The 22,276-nt window shown below is 43.0% G+C and overlaps 2 protein-coding genes across 2 annotated transcripts in view; one reads left to right on the top strand and one right to left on the bottom strand.

Annotated features, from left to right (window-relative positions):
- Positions 1-9,018, top strand: part of LOC147153516 (semaphorin-3F-like) — a 28,085-nt gene extending 19,067 nt beyond the window's left edge. Inside the window, exons 5-19 of the mRNA XM_086031252.1 lie at positions 463-525; positions 603-722; positions 911-1,004; positions 1,129-1,248; positions 1,378-1,517; positions 2,096-2,210; positions 2,285-2,354; positions 2,604-2,748; positions 2,826-3,048; positions 4,583-4,671; positions 4,766-4,807; positions 4,889-5,046; positions 5,113-5,180; positions 5,542-5,669; positions 6,526-9,018. Of these exons, the coding sequence (XP_085887378.1) occupies positions 463-525; positions 603-722; positions 911-1,004; positions 1,129-1,248; positions 1,378-1,517; positions 2,096-2,210; positions 2,285-2,354; positions 2,604-2,748; positions 2,826-3,048; positions 4,583-4,671; positions 4,766-4,807; positions 4,889-5,046; positions 5,113-5,180; positions 5,542-5,669; positions 6,526-6,909 (1,959 nt within the window). The 3' untranslated portion in view covers positions 6,910-9,018. The remainder of the gene's footprint in view (positions 1-462; positions 526-602; positions 723-910; positions 1,005-1,128; positions 1,249-1,377; positions 1,518-2,095; positions 2,211-2,284; positions 2,355-2,603; positions 2,749-2,825; positions 3,049-4,582; positions 4,672-4,765; positions 4,808-4,888; positions 5,047-5,112; positions 5,181-5,541; positions 5,670-6,525) is intronic.
- Positions 9,019-11,486: 2,468 nt separating this feature from the next.
- wasb (WASP actin nucleation promoting factor b) lies at positions 11,487-22,194 on the bottom strand. The gene is made up of 10 exons (XM_086031266.1): positions 21,997-22,194; positions 20,580-20,720; positions 18,759-18,848; positions 18,553-18,649; positions 15,685-15,720; positions 15,414-15,597; positions 14,730-14,908; positions 13,320-13,846; positions 11,728-11,839; positions 11,487-11,652 (listed from the first exon to the last, which is right to left on the bottom strand). The coding sequence occupies exons 1-10, from the start codon at positions 22,096-22,098 to the stop codon at positions 11,594-11,596; spliced, it is 1,527 nt and encodes a 508-aa protein (XP_085887392.1). The 5' UTR covers positions 22,099-22,194; the 3' UTR covers positions 11,487-11,593.
- Between the last annotated feature and the right edge of the window lie 82 nt (positions 22,195-22,276).

The following is a 22,276-nucleotide window of genomic DNA, read 5'->3' on the forward strand; positions in this document are numbered from 1 at the left end:
TGAGTGACCAAAACTGATCTCACTGACTTATGTTTAAACGTTGAATTGTGTGCTGTGCTGAGATCATAGCAGTTACATAAGGCAAGCCCATAAACCAAGTCAAATATACACAAAATTAATGAAGAACAATTCAGTGAGCAATGTGGGAAAAACTGAAACCAGATGTTGTGTTTTTTTTTCTCCTTGTCCATGAATCATTAAAGCTTTCGCAATGCTCTGATATTCCTAAAACTGAAAATTATCCTCGCAGCTTCAACATTATTTCTCGTACCTGTGAATAGAATCAAATTTCAATTTTATCCCCTCCCAATATTCTATCTGTGATTTGACATTACAGTACATGCATACAATTTTATTGTTGGTTAATTCTTTTTTTTTAATCACTACATAATGAATGACAATATTAGATACATTTATTATACATGCTGACTCCCTAATAAGTCATTTGTGTCTTCAAACCAGATCCACTGGCCAGCATCTGCCAAGAGGAAAGGGGAATGCCAGATGACAGGAAAAGGAAGACAGGTGTGATCATGTATTTACATTTTTGCTTTCAAAATTAAGAGCATGTCAAGAGCATGTTGAAATTCCTCGTTGTCCAGGGCGAATGCGCCAACTTTGTACGCTTGATCGAGCCATGGAACCGCACCCATCTCTACACCTGCGGAACGGGGGCTTACCAACCCATCTGCACGTTCATCAACAGAGGCTGGAGGGCAGAGGTGAACACATTCGCACCGCCTCGAGCGGCATTCGTGGATAAAGTCTCCACGCGGCAGACGTGGAAACTTTGTCCTGCTAAATATTTCAGGAGTACAAACTGGGACACTGATTTGTTTATGATTTTCCTGTGCTCCCTTGTGACGTTAAAGCCATCTATTTTTATGCCTACTGTAATCCGTCTCTGCAGGACTACCTTTTTCGACTGGTTCCCGGGTACGTCGACTCCGGGAAGGGAAAATGTTCCTATGATCCCAAAGAGGAGAACGTTGCAGTTCTTATTCGTAAGACCCTTACGTGATAGACAGCTAAAAAAAAAAATAATAAGACAAACTATAAGCGATTTGGATAATGGATGGATGGATATTTTTTTTAATTGTTTTTGTTTTTAAATGTTCCCCACTTTAGATGGCAACCTGTATGCAGGTGTCCATATTGACTTTATGAGCACAGATGCAGCTCTCTTTAGGACCATGGGCGGGAGAACCGCCATCCGGACGGAACAGTACGATTCCAGGTGGCTCAATGGTGAGTAATGGACAGTGTGTGCAGGTAAACATTGTCGATTACAGGTTAGGCTTCCTGTCTCATTACTCATCAGGCACTTGCCTCAATCGTCTCCCTGCTTATCTGATTTTTGTTTTTTTTGTCCTTCAGAACCAGTGTTTGTTCAAATCCAGCAGATCCCGGACAGCGCAGAGAGCAATGATGACAAGCTGTATTTCTTTTTCCGCGAGAAGAGCTTAGACTCGAGCGGCGGCCCCAACATCTTGGCCAGGGTGGGGAGAGTGTGTCTGGTGAGTTACCAGTACAAATAAAATGGTGCTTTGACTTACTTGAGATACAAGCAATTGCTTGTTTTGAGTTGCAAGCAAAATCTCAACTTCCAAGCGCTAGATGGTGAAAGCAAACGTCACAACAAGAAACAAATAAAGTGGAACATTGAGTCACGAACAACTCTTTTTACAAACTTTTCAAGTTACATGCAAAATGTATGTAGAAAATATGTCTCTAGTTACCTGTGACGGGCATTCCGTCCCAGCGATGGAACGGTCCATCCGTCCGGCGGACACCCATTTTGTGTATGGACAGTTGGAGGATTCAAAGTTTTTTAAAAAGGACGGACTAAGCAAGGACGGAAGTGGGTTGTCTTCCGTCCCTCTAATCCAGTGTTTTTCAAACTCTGTGCCAGTGCGCCCCGAGATATTATCAGTGTGCTGTGGGAAATTATCTAATTTCTAAAAAAAAAAAAAAAAGAAGGAGGCCAACTGTGACCATACTCTTAATTTGAGGCACTACTTTATGCACTTAATCTTGTAAACTGAAATGCGTAACTGGACATAATGAACCCCAACCTCATTTCCTTTGTGTCTAGAATGACGAAGGAGGCCAGAAATCTCTGGTGAACCGCTGGACGACGTTCCTCAAAGCGCGTCTGATCTGCTCGGTGATAGGCGACGATGGAGTGGAGACGCGATTTGATGAACTACGTGAGCCGACTGCGACTAATTGCATTTTAACGGCAACTTCTCTCTTATTGATTTGTGCTCATTCTGCCTCGCAGGTGACGTATTCCTTCAACCGACGCAGGACGAACGGAACCCGATGGTGTTCGCACTCTTCGCTACCGCAGGGTGAGCAGCCTCAATCTTCAGATTTTTACATTCCAACAGTGTCATTTTCTTAATACATTAAATAGAGTCTTTAAAATTGATTAGGATTCACTTACTGGTTTTCTCCGTAAATATATTTTGGATGGTATATTTATATTGCAAGTTTTCCATGTCTGTGTTCATTTTTTTTTTTTTCTTACCGCATGTTGGAAATAAGTTCAACTAATGAACAGTTCAGTCAGTAACGGTATCTGTTTGTTTGTGTTCCAGTTCAGTGTTCAAGGGCTCAGCTGTCTGCGTGTACTCCATGACCGACATCCGCAATGTCTTCAACGGGCCGTTTGCCCACAAGCACGGCCACAATTACCAATGGACAGAGTACAATGGCAAGATCCCGTACCCACGACCGGGAACGGTACGTGTCAGCCCTCTTTGCTCCTCTCAAGCACACGAAAACAAAAGACTCATGCGCACCTCTTCCTTGTCGTCTAGTGCCCTGGAGGAACCTTCACCCCGGGGATTCGCTCCTCCAAGAGCTTCTCTGATGAGGCTGTCAATTTCATTCGGGCTCACCCCCTCATGTTCCAGCCCGTCTATCCTATCCACCGCCGCCCCCTGGTGGTGAGGACCGGTGTAGACTATCGCTTCACGGCCCTAGTGGTGGATCAGGTGGACGCTGTGGATGGACGCTACGAGGTGCTCTTTCTGGGCACAGGTGAGGCTTTTTACAGTAGAGCTACAACACAGTACAATCCACGAGGCGGTTCGGAATTCAGTTTTCTTCTAAGTAATTGACAGTTATACATATTTTCACATTGACGCAACACCATACTTCCAATCGTTCTCTGATTGCACCATACTAAGCAAACTGTTACTTATTTGACCAAAGCAGAGCAATTAAGAAAACATTGTCAATGGCTTGAATGATGATGTTAGCATTCTTCTCTCACACCAAAGTTTGAATGTGTGAAGTATCAGTCGAAAACACGTGATGTGAGATGAATTGCTTTCAAAAGAGAACATTGGCTCTAGTTTACATTTGAACAGGAAGCTTGATTAAAAAATAGATGTGTTGTGTTAGCTAACGAGCTAGCCTCTTTGCTTTGCTAAATTACTCAAAAACAACCCGAGCAAACATTTTCTACATAGCTGTGAGAAAATACCTTCCGCAAATCTGATTATGGAGGTTTGCTTCCCAGTCAGTCCCTTGAAGCCTGCTGCGCACCGAGCGATGCTGCGGAACTTGACTGAACATTTGCGCAGTGTGCGGGGTTCAGTAACTTGTTTCATGAGTGCCCGCTCACTCACTCATTCAAAATTGCAAAATGTGGTGATGGCACAGATTACAGCAAATCAAAATGAACATATTCTTTTTTTAAATTAGCAAGACCCAGCCGGCTGCCGATCCATGCAAATGCAGTATAAAGTATACATATGCTGTATTGTGTTTTACAACAATAATGACAACAATATTTACAATATTTAAAATTTCATATGTACCTCTGGATGAAATAGCATTTTGAATCCTTTCCAGCCTTCCCCAAAACAGCAACAAAAATTGTTGTAATGTGTTTTCATTGGGGGAAAACAGCATTCCATAATATTGTACTTTATAACAACATACAGCCATGACATAATGAAATAGAAATAAAAAGAAAAAATTAGTGTCACATTGCAGCAATTGAATGGCCATTGTGCTGCTCTTTCTGCTTCCTTCCTTGGCCAACCGGGCTCAGAATAGGTCAGACATAAATGCTGTCTGAACTTCCCTCTCGGCTCACAGTACAGCATTAATATTAGTCATTTTTTTAGAGGAGAAAGAATATATGACTAAGTACTGTTTTATTGTATGTCTACATGCATTGGTGCACTGTTTGTGTTCATTCCGTTACTTAAACTAGAATAGCCAGAAGCCTATCATTCGACTATTTCTGCTTTACATTGTCACACCGCCATATCACCTGCTGCTTTGGCAGGTAATGGCCAATTTACAAATGAAAGGTGGCTAATTGTAGCCAGCATAGTTGTTTGTCCAATATCACCCAGATTTGTAGTTCAATAGTTGTAAAAAAAAAAAAACCCTGGGCATTCTTAAAGGGGTAAAGCACTGCAACATAAAAGCTATTTAGCATTAGCTGTAAGATTACAGCCATAAAAGCTAGGCTATGTGGCTGTTTCAAATACACAAAGTGTAATTGTCTTTGTTTTGTGTTTACTTGTTTTATGTTATGTACCTTCACTCTCCTCAGATCGCGGCACCATCCAGAAGGTCATCGTTTTGCCCAAAGACCCAACTAGCATGGAGGAGCTGACGCTAGAGGAAGTGGAAGTTTTCCGGGTTTGTCTCCTCTTAACCTTTTTGTCACGCGGCCGTGTCAATCTTAACGTCCACGTCTCATTCAGTTGTCGTACTCTTTTAAAAATCTTCACAGAGCAGAGCTCCTGTCAAAACGATGAAGATCTCTTCTAAACGAGTAAGCAAGCGTCTCGGCGCATCACACCTGTGTGAGGGCACCGCGACTCACCTCTGCGATGTTTTGTCCTGTGTCTTTCAGCAACAGCTGTACGTATCGTCGGACGCGGGCTTGACGCAGGTATCGCTACACCGCTGCGGCGTCTATGGCAGAGCCTGCTCCGACTGCTGCCTGGCCCGTGACCCTTACTGCGCCTGGGACGGGGAGAGCTGCTCTGCCTTCACTCCTTCCACCAAGAGGTGCCGAGCACATTGCTGACAAAATTGCGACGGTGCAACTTACGGTGCTTTTGTCGTCCGTTGCAGGAGGAGCAGAAGACAGGACGTCAAGCATGGCGATCCTCTCAGGCAGTGCCGAGGCTTTAACGCCAAAGGTTGGCTGCCCTTCTTTTTGTTGTTAATTGGGCCAAAAGTGACATTTCAATAGAATTAATCAGCATTTTAATATGCCCTGCGATTGGTTGGCCACCAGTCCAGGGTGTAGCCAGCCTCTCCTCCGAAGTCAGCTGGGACTGACTCCAGCTGACTCCTAGTGGGGATAAGCGCCATAGAAAATAGATGGATTGAGTGTTTTCATAATGGGTGGATACCACAAAAAAAGTCAATTTTACAAGATCGCACTTTTATTGCATTTATTAAAATAGAAAAATAAAAAATCTGCAAATGTTTTATGCAAATTTGTCCATTCGTATCTGTTCAAAAACCATGTTACAAGATATTTGTGTGTGCTTCCAGTGGAGAAACGTCTGCAGGAAACGGTGCAGTTTGGGGTGAAAGGTAGCAGCACCTTTTTGGAGTGTCAGCCTCGCTCTCCTCAGGCCACCGTCAAGTGGCTTTTCCAGAGGGATGGCAAAAGGAAATTGGTAAGAACATCTCTTGAAGGAATACTTGCAGGGGATCGACACAGAGCCCTGTTGCAAATAGTGAAAAAAATGCAAGTAACTGATTCCACCCCCCAATTTTTTTTTTTATGATCGCCTTAATTAACTCATTGACTGGCAGCCGTTTTTCAAAGCCGAAATCCTTATATTGCCAATCACTTTTGAGCACTTTCTATGACAATTTTAGCAACCGACCAACCAAAAAGTAAGATTAGTATCTCTTCTTTCACCAGAAAAAAAGTTTGTCTCTAGGTCTTTCCGTTCTTTCGTAATCAACATGGTTTGGCTTCACCAAAATCACCGGTTTCAGACCAAAAGGCGAACAAGCCAAACTTGATGTCAAGCTGAACAGTGACTTTGATGCTAATATTTTTTGCTTTTGTGACACCTCAAACTACAAGTCAAAAATAAGATCAAAAAGAGGCTTATCATGACAAATAAAAAATAATTTCCTGGTATACATACACATAATGGCTGGATCAGACTATAAGCCTCATTATAAGTGTGATTGCTATCATGAACGACGATTCATCGTCTGAGAAACCCTAAGATGCCAAAATGAAAAGTCGAGCGTGTTTGATTTCTTGGGGGGTGATATCTACCATGTAGTGTGACGAGACCCCTGCGCCATAGCACCTTGATGTCAACCAATAGGATTACGTGTTAAAACGGTGCCTAGCGTCCCTTGTTCGCTTTTGTCAATATGACTATTGTTGTTGCTGCTACGGTAACAGTTATATCCTGTAAATGATTGATTTGTGTTCATTTTAAATGCCTTGTGCAACTAAAGGTACAAAAAAACGTTAGACTGTCTTTTTGTGACTGTTCGGATCTTCAGCTGAACCGTGTTGGCGATGTCCTGAAGACAAACCACGGCATCCTTCTAAAGTCCCTCAATGGATCGGACGCGGGCCTGTACCACTGCCTGGCCACCGAGAACAACTTCAAACACACGGTGGCCCGCGTGGCGCTGCGCATCCTCGATCGAGACATCGTTCTGGCTCTCAGCGCTCGAGACGATGACGAGGACGAGCCCGAGACTCACGACGTGCGACCCTACCCTCGATCGTCACTCGCTTCCACACCTTTCCCGCCCGAGATCAGACTGATCAATCAGTACTGCCAGTCGTACTGGGAGCAGTCCAGTCCGAAAGAAAAACAACACCAGCGCAAGCGCACCAGCCGGCGGCATACGGAGGGACAGGAGCACGGTCTCGGTTAGGGCGCTCCTGTCGTCTGAGTTGGCCTGGTTGGACTTTTATTGGTGTTGTTCATGCATGTTTGTGCATATCCCCTCCGTTGGTTTGACAGTCGACGCTGTCATCCCGTTCGAGTACCATATTGGTGGTTTTGTCTTCTGCCTAGCGGGTACATTTTGTGGATAGCACACCTCACCACTGAGCGCATTCCAATGGTTCCAGTGTAGCTTTTAGACACTCTTGTTTGTCCAGCTTTCAAGTTCAGGATATAGTCCCAACTGAAGTCATTTTTTAATATTAAGTTCCTTTCTAGACCAACCATAATATATTCCTTTCGTGAATTTTTTTTTTTTTTCCTGACACAACCACATGACTGCTATGACATACACAACTTGCCAAAAATTACATATTGGGCTTTCGGATTAAATATCAGGGTGGACATAAAATGCACTACAGTCGTTCCTCGCTATATTACAGTTGACTTCTTGCAGGTTCAGTGTATTGCACACTTTTTATTGTACTTATATCGCGGCTTATTTGCGATATCGTAAGGAAGGGTATTGCTGCGATACCAGAAAAAAAAAGTTCAGTGTCACGTGTCAATGTGATAAATTTCACGTTATGTGATAAGTTTCACATTTTAACATTAATATTTTCATGTTTTAATGTGATGAATTTAATGTTTCCAATATTATATATTTTCATGTTTTTACAATGGTAAATGTCATGTTTTAATGTGATAATAATGTTAAAACGACACTTCACATCAGCATTTGTCAAAAAAAACAACGCAATACCTTCCGGTTCAGGTCACTGCCGCAACCCCATGCAGGTATATGTGTCCTCTTTTTTTGTTTTCATGTTTTTTTACAGCATTATGTACTGTGCAGCATAGTTACACGGCTTGTAACTTTGACACAAAAAGACAGCCGATACTGTTTTACCCTAATTCGAAGACGTTTTTGTGACCGGATTTTCGAAACGTGATGTCATACAAAAAAAACACTGTCCTTTTTTTTTTTTTTCTGACACAAAAACAACCCTCTCTCCATAACCCATCATTAGATTTTCAAATTCTTGGTGCTCTGTATTTTGGTTGAAGTGACAATTCCAACAAGACTCAGCATTTTTGACAGACTGTCGTTTTTAGGAAATCTTGTCACGTTAATATTACAGGTACAAGATGGGGCCAGGCAGGGCTGATTTACCCCCCCCGATCACTTTACACATGTACTATTGTCACGTTTATACTGCCAGTTTATGGAAAAAGTATTTGTTTAAATTTGTAACTTCCCTTTAAATTTGACCATCTCTAAACTTTCGAATGCATTTCCGACTGTTCAGTGTTTCACTAATTTGAATGGACCAAATAATGTCCCGGTTGAATGAGCATTGCCATATCATCAATCCTCTTCATTACGCTGTTCACATTTTGACATTAGGAGACCAAGACCACAGCCAACAATTGATAGCTTAGAGAAGGTCAAATTAAACTCCCTTGTAGTGGTTCCACAGCAGTTGAGGTTCATCCTGAATGTTCACCTAAAAGCTGAATATCCCCAACTTTTTCTGAGTAGTTTATAATAAGCAAGTGCACCATTGTTTCATACTCCGACTGCATGACACTGAAAGCTGGCAGTGCCGGGAAAATGGGGATGTTTTGAAACATTTAACTCGATTGTCACAAGAAGGTGTCAAGCGGCAAAACCACAAGTGTGCTACTTTTGAGTGTATTGAGAACAAATGTAATATATTGATGATGAATATAATATATATGGCCAGTGGATTACTGTTTGTATGAGGAAACAAAGACGTTTCATCACTGTTTGCATGCTTCTGTATGTTGTCTGTCGCTTTTCTTGGGCTTTGCCGTGAAACAATGTCCTTAGATGTCAAATATGAATATCGTGTTAAGCTAAGCCATGTGGATGTCGCCCCTCCCTTCCGGTCCTGTGCTGTCGTCACCCCCTGTATGTGAGTGTTGAAGACGCATTTCACGGTGATCTTCCAGTCATGCACTTTGTCAGTGGTGGTGGTGGTGGGAAATTTGGGATGTTTGCACAGATGTTATCGGTAAGTGAAATCTTTTTTTAATGTACAGTGTCTTGTTATAAAAAGTGGAATGATGTCAACTCAGTGTTTTATGTATGCTTCTTATGGGTTATACGAAACTCTCCATTCAAATGCACATCAAATGAACATTACCGGGACTGTGTTTTGTTTGTTTTTTTCATCCCAGCAATATTGCTACGATACGGCTTTTTGCTAGTGAGTTCAAGGATTGGTCATGTCTCGTCTTAACTATTGGGACGTGCCACAATCTGGTCTTCCCGTGTCTACTATCAAAGCCTGCAGTTAGTACAAATGGTTGCAGCAAGACTCTTGACTAGGACTAGAAAGTTGATCATATTTCTCCTATCGTGGCCAGTTTGCACTGGGGCCCAGTCCACAGGAGATGCAATTTTAAGGTTTTGTTAATTACTCATAAAATATTACATGGCTTATATGCACCTTACTATCTAGCTGACTTAATTGTACGTTTTGTTTTTTCCCATCACGAGACCTACGCTCACAACATGCTGGTCTTTTGGCAGGTTCTACAGTATTCTCTATTCAGGCTGTAGTTCTCGAATGCCCTACCTGCAGAAATTTGATTGGCTCCCTTTGTAGAAATGTTGAAATCTCGATGTCAAGACTTATTTTTACGCTCTTCCCCCGATGCAAACGTTCTCTTGCCCTGCCTTACTCCCTGATATCTGGATTTTGGTCTGTTTTACCGCCACTTCTCCTCTCTCTTCACCCCCCCTCCTCTGCTGCTCTGAGAGGAGGTGAGTGAAGATGACGGAAGTGAGACTGTTTCCGTAAGGATTTTGCATCGAGTGACGCCGCGGGACAGGTCCTGAGGAAGAACCACTTCCACCTGCAGCACTTCATTTCAAGAAATAAACTCTCATGTTGTTTTAATAACAATGTACAGCACAACACTATGTGATTAAAGTTACCCACTTGGCATCCATTTCTGCCTGGTCATTCTTCTTGAATATCTATTCTAGTTTTCCCCCAAATTGTTGTTGTTTGAATTTTTCCAGGCAGTGGTTCTCAAACGTTTTAACCGCGTACCACCTCAAAAAATACTTGGCTGTCCGATAGGGTTGCCAACTCCCGGAAAAATAAATGAGGGGACACTTCAGAGACAGCTGACCTGACTGGATTCAACCTTCCATGTGTGACTTCTTTTTTTTTTTTTTGTGGGCGAAACAATTTTTAACTATTTAAACCCGAGTTGGCGGCACGGTGGTAACTTGTTGGCAGTCCGCCTCACAGCGCAGAGGTCGTGGGTTCGAATCCGGCCCTGGCCTTTTTCTCCGGGTACTCCGGTTTCCTCCCACATTCCAAAAACATGCACGGTAGGTCGATTGAATGCTCTAAATTCTCCCTCGGTAAGATTGTGAGCGCGAATGGTTGTTTGTTCGTGTGTGCCCTGCGAGTGGCTGGCAAACAGTTCAGGGTGTCCCCCGTCTGCTGCCCCTAGACGGCTGGGATAGGCTCCAGCACGCCCGCGACCTTTGTGAGGAGCTGCGGTTTGGATAATGGATGGATGGATGAACACGTGAAAAAGTTATTATCCAGAAATGTACTTTAATACAAACTAACAAAATGTACTCATCAAAACAAATATCTCTCAAACACAAATCTTTCCTGCTGAAATTGAAACTGTATAAGTGAATATAAAACAATAAATAATAAGCAGAACATTGACAACTTTTGAACCGCTCAATGCCACAATATGTGGAGACAGCCTATTTTTTCCATTTATATTTCTTCTGAGATCTTGCTGCACCTTTAATCAGTTCAGCAGAACATTTGTTTTGCACATTTATCCACTTAATCTTCATAAAAGAAAAAAATAATGTAAACAAGTTTTTACTGTATATATTTATAGTTAAAGTAATATATCAACTGCCTGTACAGTAAGAATTATGCACGTCTGTTTGAACTTGTAATTAATGTTAGGCTGTGTGTGTATTCTTTATCTATTATTAATGTATTACTTTTATGTATTATCAATCTATTTAACGCACTTGTCAATCAATTGTACATTTTGAATCCACTCAAAAATGATTGTGTTTGTCCATACAATGCTGACATTCATTGCACATTCCCATAATAAACTTGATCACATGGTTAAAAAAAATAATCATTCTTTAAGCTCTGGCATTACCTGGTGGACAACAAATTTGTCTAGTAGTGCAATGATAGATATTTTCTCGCACTTTATCGACCTATATTGGAGTCAACAGTACCTCGACCAATAAGATAAGCGGATTCTGTATCGGCATACTCGTGTATGAATGTGCTCTCAGCTCACTGGTCACTAAGCAGGGGATGTCCTAGGACTGTTACTCGTACTGTAAATTGTCATATAAAAGGATTTTTTTCATATACCACTAGCGGGAGACCGCTTACCAGCAGTGGTAACTTGACCACACTTTGCGAACCACTGGATTAGGTGATGTCATCGACCTTTGTGAACTGTGGGCCTGTGAAAGCCTCTGTGATGCTTTTGTGGTTAACTAAGGGCGAAACGGCACAAACGGACTTGACTTGCTCAAAGAGACAAATGAGTTTATTGTGGAAAAACTCTTGACATTACAAAAATGTTGAGAAGTCTGCCTGGAAACAACAAACGAATCGGTCAAAGTCACGTTAGTCATCCCATTCGTCGTCGTCGTCTTCATCATCGCCGCCCTCGTCTTCGCTTTCATCTGCAAGAGAACGTAAACGCACGTCGGTCATCTTTCGTTTTCGCTCGGCCGGCCCAGGACAAGCGACGTGTTTACCTGAGGAGTGGATGACTTTACTCCGCTTCTGCATGACCATCATGAGCGCGCCGACGATGCCCTCGCCCGACTCGGCCGGCAGGCTTGTGCTCGGATCTGGACACTCGTTCACCTGCGGCACAACAACAACGCAATGCAATGGTGGGAAAACGGCACGTACAAGCGCTCATTAGGACATTACAATAGAATTACTTGTGTGTTGTGTGTTTGAGTGTGTGTCTGTGTGTGGGGGCGTGGTTGAGATAAAGGTTTCAAATCAGGGTTACTGGTTTCAAACATGAGTTTTAGAGTTTCAAATGAGGGTTTCAAGCATGAGTTTTAGAGTTTCAAATAGGGTTTCAAACTAAGGATAAGGTTTCAATTTAGGGTTTCAAGCATCGGCTAGGGTTTCAAATTAGGGTTTTAAACTAGGGTTAGGGTTTCAAAATAGGGTTTTAATCTAGGTTTACGGTTTCGAAGTAGGATTTCAAAGTAGAGTTTCAAACCAGGGTTAGGGTTTCAAAATAGGATTTTAATCTAGGTTTAGCGTTTCAAAGTAGGATTTCAAAGGAGAGTTTCAAACTAGGGTGAGGGTTTCAAAATATTGTTTCTCTAGTGTTAGGGTTTCAAAATAGGGTTTTAATCTAGGGTTAGGGTTTCAAAGTAGGGTTTCAAACTAGGGTTAGGGTTTCAAATTAGGGTTTCAAATCACGACTGGGGTGTCAATTTAGAATTTCAAATCGAGGTTAGTGTTTCAAATTCAGGGTTTTAAATTAGAGTTTCAAACTATGGTTAGGGTCTCAAATTAGGATTTCAAAGTAGGGATTCAAACTAAGGTTGAGCTTTCAAATGAGGGTTTAGAGGTAAGATTAGGGTGTCGATTTTAAAATCCAGGTTAGTGTTTCGGATTATGGTTTCAAATTAGGGTTAGGGTTTCAAAAAATTGTTTCAAAGTAGGGTTAGAGTTTCAAATTAGGGTTTCATGTCAGGACTGGGTTGTCAATTTAGGATTTGAAATCCAGTTTAGTGTTTCAAATTTAGGGTTTTAAATTAAGGTTTCAAACTACGGTTAAGGTCTCAAATTAAGATTTTAAAGTAGGGTTTCATACTAAGGCGGCACGGTGTTCGACTGGTTAGCACGTCCGCCTCACAGTTCAGAGGTCGCGGGTTCGATCCCGGCTCCGGCCTCCCTGTGTGGAGTTTGCATGTTCTCCCCGTGCCTGCGTGGGTTTTCTCCGGGCACTCCGGTTTCCTCCCACAGTCCAAAAACATGCATGGTAAGTTGATTGGATACTCTAAATTGCCCCTAGGTGTGATTGTGAGTGCGGATGTTTGTCTCTGTGTGCCCTGCGATTGGCTGGCAACCAATTCAGGGTGTCCCCCGCCTACTGCCCAAAGACAGCTGGGATAGGCTCCAGCATGCACCGCGACCCTTGTGAGGAGAAGCGGTACAGATAATGGATGGATGGATGGATGGATGGGTTTCATACTAGGGTTAGGGTTTCAAATTAGGGTTTCAAACTATTGTTAGGGTTTCAAACTTAATCTAGTTTTCAAACTAGGGTTTCAAGCCTGGGTTTCAGGCTTTCTGAACTGTGGAAGTGGTACTTTACATTTCGGAGCTTCTTCCCCAGTCGTATCTGATCCAGTAGAGCGCCTCTGCTGTCTGCTCCCGTCACAGACGAAGTGGCGGGTGACGGCAGGCTGCTAAACGGAGGAGGAGGAAGAGGCGCGTGAGGGTCCGAGGACAGCTTGAGAGGCGGAGGTGGCGGAGGTGGTGGCGGAGGTGGCGCCGGATCTCCGCAAGATCCCCTGATGGGCGGGGACGGGGCGACCGGAGGTGGGAAAGCCGACGCGTGCTGAGGTTGGGCGGGCGGCATCGGGGGGCGCGCATTATGAGAGATGCCTGCGTGAGGGGCGGATGGCGGCGGAGGGCCGTGTGTCGGCGGCATAGGTGGCGGGCAGCCTCGGTTGGCCGGCGGCGGCGGCGGGACGGCTCCCCGCGCCGCTCGCTGCGACTGCATCGGGATAGGAGGCAGGGGGCCGGAACGCCCCCGTGGAGGCGGCGGCGTCGGGCCGGAGCCGGGAAGAGGAGGGAGTGGCCCCTGCCTGCCCGGGGGAGGTGCTGGAGGCCCAGCGGCTGCAACGCACACACAATGTGACAATGAGCAGACTCTGTATCGTGAGTGGATTGAATTGTTTTCAAATGTTTAACCAAGATAGCATTTAGCTGCAAAACAAGACCGTCGTGATGTGATGAAGATAATGATGATGATGCCAACTGGAGCAAGCCAGCGGACATTAGGAGAATATTTAAGATTGAGTAATAATGCAATACTATTGCGTTTTATTGCAAACATTTTGTGTTTTATCGGAAGACGTTTTTAGTTTTTATAAAATAATTATTGCAAAATAAAGCAAGGTTATTTGAGGAGAAAACAAAGACTTCCGGGACGTTTAAATGTATACACTGGTAGAGATGTTTGCGGTCTAAAGATGTCCCACTCAATGACATACTTGCATGCAAAAGGATAAGGTACAAAATGTTAATGGTTAGTTAACAAAACAAAATTGCTACCCACACACTGGACAGGCTGGGCATGTTACGAAATGGTGTATTGACTCCTGTGGCATTAACCATGGTATTACAGGTGTTGAACCACTAGAGGGCAGAATATGCATGTGCAATGTGACTATTGGGAAGCACATAAAAAGTGTTGTGCAGGCAATTAATGAAGGCGGCTCTGTAGAAGAGAACATGCAGTGGTCTTGCTTTATAACTTTTTAAAAGAACCCAACACAACACGTTTAGTCGGTACTTGACCCGGTTAGGGACGAAAAGAGGGACGGACGAAAACCCACTTCCGTCCTTGCTTAGTCCGTCCTTTTTAAAAGACTTCTTGTCCTCCGTCCGTCCGTCCAAAAATGATGGAACGGTCCGTTCCATCCCTCGGACGGAATGCCTAGTTCTGTTCGTCTACCCGTCTCTCAAAGTGCCTCTGTATTTGTATTCAAGCAATTACCTCCTCTTTTGGCCTCCCTTTTGACCGCCTCCATGCCACCCGAGCGCTCGATGATGTTATAGACCAGTTGGGATGTCTGCTCATCCCTCATCTCATCCTCTCCGATGCCCGCTTGGGAGAGGAGGTTCCACAGGTCGGGGTCCAGATTGTTGGGGTCAAACCCAACATGGCTAACATGCCTGAAAGGAAGGAATAAAGGAACAAATGCGAGAGGTCAGTGATACTCAAAGCGGAGCGTTCATATGTAGGTTCTTTCTAATGGTAGAATTTAGGTGTATTTAACTCTAAGTATGAAAAATTTGCATTTAAACATTTACTATTGTTTGTTTTCAAACATTATTAAAGGACAATTTGTATTTACTGTAATTTTGGTCACTCCGGCGGGCAAAAAAAAGGCTGTACAAGCCGCGGAAGCTAGCAGGAGCTAACAGCCATGAATGCCTGCCTGTCTTCAGCACATGATGGCCGCACGCCGACAACTATGTTTCGGTGCATGACGGCCCGCCGCCGACAACTTTTCCAGTCAACGATTATTTTTCTCCACATGATGGCCGCAACAGCCCTTCCCCAACACACGCTCTCCGCCCTGGTCGACGATTATTTTTCGGCGTGCGACGGCCTCACGTCAGCCACCAGAAATATTTTCCAAAACATCAAAACCCACACATTGTAAAGATGACTTACTTAAATCCACTGGGGGCGCCAATGTCAGCTTTAGAGATTCCCTTTTTCTTGTTTTTCTTGTCCTTCTTCCCTTTGCCACTCCGAAATGAGGAAGCCGAGGGAATCATGCGGTAACGTGAGGAGGTATCGGGGCTCGGGATATCCACAGAGGCTTTGTGAAATGAACCACGGCTACTGGATGCCGCTTTGGAGGACAGTACATAAAGGCTTGTCATTCATTTATTGCTGCACATCATCAGTGGTAATCATTTTACAGAGGCGAAGGAGTTACATTTTTCTGGTGGGACAGGAGGAAGGGACCCTCTTTCTACACAAAAATGAGAACATGAAAATGACTAAGGCACACCCATTGCAAGCAGTATACATTGCAAGCAGTATACATTGTGTAAATCCTAAAACACACTTTCACCTTTTCAGGTGACCTTAATTTGACCTTCTATAATTTTTTGAATGCAAATGTCCAACTGTTTGACAACAAGGAACTGAACAGCAAAATTCACAGGCATTTCAGAAAGAAACAAATCCTTTCATGTAAACTTCTACACTTGTCTGTGACTCTTCCAGTCTCTCTCTCGCAACTTGCTGATGACATTCTAAACTCTGTAGACACTGCATCTGAGAACAACCTGTTTAAAGCCTTGAAATGGCGATCAATTGTTGTATGTCATCTGTGTTTCATCGTGTTAAAACAGCGTGATGAAGAGGACTGTTTAACAATACAATACACACATATATAAATATATATACATATATACATACAAACTATATATATATATATATATATATATATATATATATATATATATATATATATATATATATATATATATATATATATATATATATACATATATATATATATATATATATATATTAGTGCTATCCAAATTAAAGCATTAACTATGGAGATTAAATTAAATTTCATGGCGCACAAAAAAAAAAATAACTCAGTTAACTCAGTTTTATTTACTTCCTGTAGCAGCTGACCTCTGCTCACTGTGCAGGTAAACTTAGAGGAGACTCACTGTCGCAGAGACGGACTTTTATGTAGTTTTACTTTAAAAAAGTTGTTTGACCGCTCATTGGAGAAATCCAAAACAATTTGCACACTTCATAAAGCCAAATTCAAATACCATATTAGTTGTACGTCTTTAATTGTTCAACTGTTGTGTTTTACAGGAATAGAATTTGTATTCTAGGATCAAAGAAAGCTATTAGAACGGTCTTTGAATCGAAATATACTTTAATTTTTTTTCCACATGAATTCCAAGATTTTACAGTTCCAAGCTTCATAAAAATTGTAGTTGCAAAATACGATTAATCGCGATTAATTATGGAAATGTTTGTGATTAATTACTTAAAAAATGTTAATCGTTTATATATATATATATATATATATATATATATATATATATATATATATATATATATATATATATATATATAAAATTAGACTGCCTACCCCTAACCTAAACAAAAACTCAACACTAAGACACCTCACTATTGCCGTGTTGTGAGCATGCGTGCTCACTAAGCATTGGTGGGACGTCACGAAGGGTGGGACGTCACGAAGGGTGGGACGTCACGAAGGGTGGGACGTCACGAAGGGTAAGACACTGGAGCCCGCCAGGTGACTTCGCGAGAATATTTAAGATTGCTTTATAATGCAATACAGTTGAGTTTTATTGCCAAACGTTTGCGTTACAGCACAATAGGTTTTCAGTTTTTATTGCTATATTTCGCAATAAAATAATTACTGTAAAATAACGCCAGGTTATTTTGGGAGAAAACATATGACTTCCGTCCGCTGATAGTGTAGTGGTACACACGCCTGAGTTGTGTGCGGGCAGCGTGGGATCGATTCCCGCTCAGTGACAGTGTCTATGTGTGCCCTGCGACTGGCTGGCGACCAGTTCGGGGTGTAGTCTGCCTTCGCCCATTGACGGCTGGGATAGGCTCCAGCAACTTCCCGTGACCCTATATAGGATAAGCGGTTTGGAAGATGACATGACATGACATGACATATGACTTCCACTTGGTAAACGGGTTGTCACTTATATAGCGCTTTTCTCCCTTTGGTACTCAAAGCGCTTCACACACTGTACCTCATTTAACTTCCTGATGTCGCAGCATCACTTCAACATGGTCACAATGACTGGGGATCGAACCCACAACCCACAAATACTACTCTACCACTGATCCGTGCCGCCCCACTTCCGGGTCATTTAAGAGTATGTTAGACGCTGGCAGAGATTTTTATGCTCTAAAGATGTGGCACAAAAGGACATACTTCGCATGCAAAGGGAAAAGGTGTGTGCTAATTGTTAACAGTTGGGTAACAAAACAACATTGCTATTCACCTTCTTCCTACGCCCAATACATACCTTCTCCCGGATTTCTAGAGTCACACACACAAGACAGGCTGGGCGTGATTCTGTCAGTGAAATAGGGGCATAATCCATGGAATTACATGTGTTAAACCACTAAAGGGCAAATTATGCCTGTGCAATGTTACTACTACAGGGAATGCACATGAAAAGCGTTGTGCAGGCAATTAATGAGTTCAGTCGGTTCTTGACCCAGTTAGGGATGAATAGAGGGACGGAAGAAAACCCACTTCCGTCCTTGCTTAGTTCGTTTCCCCCCTTCGACGAAATATTAATATAATTTGCAAGTGTTTCAAGTTGACCTCTTTTTATCCATTCTTGTACAATATCAACAAACATTAGAGCGAGGGTTCGGTGCCATGTTTCTTGCTAGCCGTATAAGTAAATAACATCGCTACGCAACGTGCGTGCTGACGTCATTTGCACCGACTGGAATCGATAGGGAATCGTTTCTAAGAACGGCAAATAATGCAAAGTGAAATTCTGGGAACCGGTTCTCAACAAGAACCGGTTTTCGATTGCCAACTCTCGAGACGAATCATTTAATCAATGAACAATCTTTTTTTTCCCCCCCCATCATCTTGCTTTCATTATTTGGCAGTGTGAACCCCACAGTTACATTTACAAAGAAATTGTTGAATGAATGACAGTATTGTTCTCGTTCAAAAAGCAGAATTTTGGACACAGCTCTCGCGTTTACCATTAAAAATAAAGAACACATAAAATGGCTTTTAATCAGAGTACTGTGGTACCTTGCCGGTTGGTTCTTTGGTTGATTTTTCCCACTACAGCATTTCTGAAGGCTTCTGCTTCTTGCTGCTGAGCAAAATTCAGTCCAACTTGACAGTCCTGCACGGCAGGCAGAAGAGCGGCGGCCAAGCAATGATCCAAGAGAAATTTGTGAGTCACTACAGCAGCGCACAGAGACTGGTGAAATGTCAATAAAGGGCACGCTTACATCAGCAGCAAAGGTGTGAAAGTACAACTGTGGAGATGCAGAGTAAACTATTTGGTTGTAGAGTTCTTGCTCCCACAGTTGCTTCCCAGCCTGTGGGGAATTAGACAAGTCAGAAGTAAGGCTCACCCCTCCTAAAGTGTTTTCAAGTTTCACGCAAGTCACTGTTGCAAAAATGAACTAAATCGAGTCAAGCCATTATTTGGATTAAGCAAATTACATCATCTTGCTCACTCATAGTTATAGTCAAGTGGCTAACATAGTCACAAATTAGCCACGTTGCACTCAATATCAGTACTTGAGTTAGTTAGCTGTAACACTGTTACAATCATAGAGTTTACTAATGGCCCAAGCGGGGGCAGTCTGGCACATGGCCAAGTTGAGATATGCAGCCAATGGTGGCGGCGGCAAGCAAGAACCAATCTAAGTAAAATGCAATGTTTACACTTGTGAAGAATTAAGAGATTGTTGTGTCATTGTGCTTCTTCGATAGGATTTGAATCAATGACCCCTCGATGCCCAGTATGCAAAATGAAGTCAACTGATTGGTTGTTAACAGGCGAATCAGTGCATGAGCTCGAAGTTGACGACGAGATAGTACATAAAAGTAAAGAAACGGCAAAGGAAAAGGCTTAAGATACAAAATTAAGATCAGCAAAACATTGCTTTTTACTCTGATTTGTTCCTACTTGTATTATGTGTGTTGGGCAGGGTTCTGAATATGTGTGCATTTTATTTTATCGGATTAGGGTAAACTCTTACTGTGAAGATGAAGCTTGATTAATGTCTGACTAGCTATTGGTCAGCTCAAGTGTGAAGTTAATGTATTTTATGTCTTTGAGGATTTAATATTGACAGATTAGGTTGGATGTCGTAGTTGTGCCTTTGGTGTTTGAGTCACTAATTCTGATGTTGGTATTGTCTTTTTCCCGATTTTACCAGAAACGTCATTCTTGAATCCAATCTGGATCATCTTCGGCTCACCCCGATACAGCCGTGCCTTGATTTAGGAGTTGAATTCATTCGGAGACCATGCTCGTGAATTAAAACGTACCGTACCGTTGACTTGGTTACGGTGACGATATCGTACTGTGCCATTGAGATTTTGTTGCACGCCTCGTAGACAGGAAAGACTTTATCACGTGTTGTAGTTCAAGTCTAAATCTAGTCAAAACTCATGAACACCAAGGCAAAGTCAAGTTGCTTCGTTAATGAGTTCAAGACAAATAAGGCCCAAGTCCCAAAACTGGCGACTCAAGTCGAGTCACTCGAATCCCCCACCTCAGCTTTGCACGATACATAGGAAAACAGTCATACCTCATTATCTCGTAATTACTGTTTATTGTGGATGATTTGATATATTGTGGTGATTCAGGAGCATGTTGGCCCTCGGGAATTTCTGGAAAATTCTGGATTTTCCCGAATGGCCGGATTATTTCTGGGCTGGTCGAACCGCGTGACGCCATCGCTCAGCACGCTGTGGCTCACGGTTTTGCCTGTTGACAGTCCGCCAACCTTGATTGAGAATTTGATTCTCATTCACTGAATTTCACGAATTAGATGTCCCCAAGTGGACGAAAATAATACCTTCACCCCACGTGCATATATTTTGGTTTTATATACACGGAGTTTTACAACATGTAGATAACAAAATGAATTTTTGGCTGCTATACTTTGTGGCGTTTGTCAATTGCGTTGGTGGTCTGGAACGGAAGCCCTGCGATAAACGAAGGATTGCTGTACTCGAATTTCCTGGTCATGTGACGCGAGGCGGCTCGTGCGGCTTGAGCGGAACGTTCTTCACATGTGATATGCCGCCGTTACCTTCAAATCGTACATGCGAAAGAAGTACGAGCGCTGGGGGTTGTCCTTAATGAGGCAGACCACGCCGGTGTGCTGCAGGCTCCACGTGGACGGCTGGTGAGGCAGGGCCATGAACAACTGCGCCACCGCAGTGGCCATGGACTGTAGAGACACGCACGCGCACACACACGCACCCACGCACGCGTATTTTCACTTTATACACATTCGTGGAAATCAGCAACATATATTTTCACTTTGGAGTTGTTGATTTCTTTGCATGCATTTGCAGTTGTCTTAATCGGCATTGTTGTGTCAGCGCTGAGCACGGCAGACAAAAAGAGACGCCTGCACACCGACACAAGAGACTGTGTCAAATTCTGACACCAGAGGAAGAAGGCTTCAGGCGCCATTTCCTCCTTTTTGATGACTTCATGCAAGCAGCTTGTTTGAATACAAAAATGTGACCTTATAGATAGCTTGGAAAAAAGTGATGTGGGTTTGAAACAAGAGTTAGGGTTGCAAGAAAGTGTTATGTTTTGAAACAAGGGGTGGGGTTATAAATTAGGGGGTTTCAAGACAGGGTTAGTTTCAGATTAGGGTTTAATGACTGTTTCAACACAGGCCTGAAGTTGGGGTTTCGATTTAGGGCTTTCAAGTCAGGGTGCAGCTTTCAAAGTAGAGTTTCAACCCAACACCAGGGGTTTGCATGCGTTAGGGCATCAAAGTTGGGTGTTTTCAAGTGAGGGTTATGTTCAATTTAGTGGCTTCAAGCCAGGGTTAGGCCTCCCAAGTTAGGGTTTGAAACAAGGGTTAGGGTTTCAAGCCAGGGTTAAGGCTTGAAACAAGGGTCCGGGTTTCTAATTCGGGGTTTCAAGCCAGGGTTATAGCTTCACTTTAGGGTTTGGAATTGTGATTTCAACTCAGGGTTAGGTTTTCAAGGTGGAGATAAGCTTTCAAAATGAGTTTTTTAGCCTCGGTTATGGTTTCAAATGACATCTTTCAAGCCATTTTGGGGTTTTTCAAAGTTTACAGGGGTTTGATAAGTGTTGAAAAGGGTTTCAAGCAAGGGTCAGGGTTTCGAGGTGAGGTTTCAAGCCAGAGTTAGAGTTTAAAATAAGGTACTCTCACACCAGGGTAGGGGTCTTAAAGTAGGATTTCAAGCCTCTATTAGGGTTTTGAACCTCGGTTAGGATATCAAAGTGTATTTTCAAGCCGCCGTTAGAATTCCGATTTGTATTTTCCACAAATATTACAAGTGAGCACCTGGCAAAATAATGAATTCATTTTAGTGTGCTCATCAAATAATATGAAGGCGATCTTAGCTGTTGAAAATTGAACAATTTTATGCATCAACTTGAAATAAAGAGCTGTCATTTCAACACACGCCCACACGCACACCCACACGCACAGTGATCCAGAGATTGGAGTGACAACTTACAGCACACCTTCTGCCAAGCAGGTTGTCCAAGGCCTGACTTTCCTGTGGGCTGAGCAGGTTGCTCCGCGCGTTCTCCGTCTTGGTTTTGGCCGCTCGGCTCATGGCGCAGCTGGAACGAACGCTCGGTGGCGTGCAACGACGTCTTCTCAGCACAGGCCCACGCTCCACCGCAATGGAGGAAGTTGAGTCTCTTCTCTGTTACTTCAACTCATTGCAGGAAATGCACAGACATACTTCTCCATCCCCCACTTGTTTTCTCTCAGATAGTGTGCTACTTCCA

Source organism: Filicampus tigris, chromosome 1, assembly GCF_054856515.1.
Source record: "Filicampus tigris isolate MCC_2025a chromosome 1, RoL_Ftig_1.0, whole genome shotgun sequence".
Lineage (NCBI taxonomy): Eukaryota > Metazoa > Chordata > Actinopteri > Syngnathiformes > Syngnathidae > Filicampus > Filicampus tigris.

Coding starts and splice junctions, on each gene's coding strand:
- wasb (XM_086031266.1), bottom strand. CDS start 22,098: ATGAGCCGAGCGGCCAAAACCAAGACGGAGAACGCGCGGAGCAACCTG. Junction 11,840..13,319: donor TGGGGAAGAAGCTCCGAAAT/GTAAAGTACCAC, acceptor GTTGTGCCGCAG/GTGAACGAGTGTCCAGATCC. Junction 11,653..11,727: donor TAAAGTCATCCACTCCTCAG/GTAAACACGTCG, acceptor GTTCTCTTGCAG/ATGAAAGCGAAGACGAGGGC.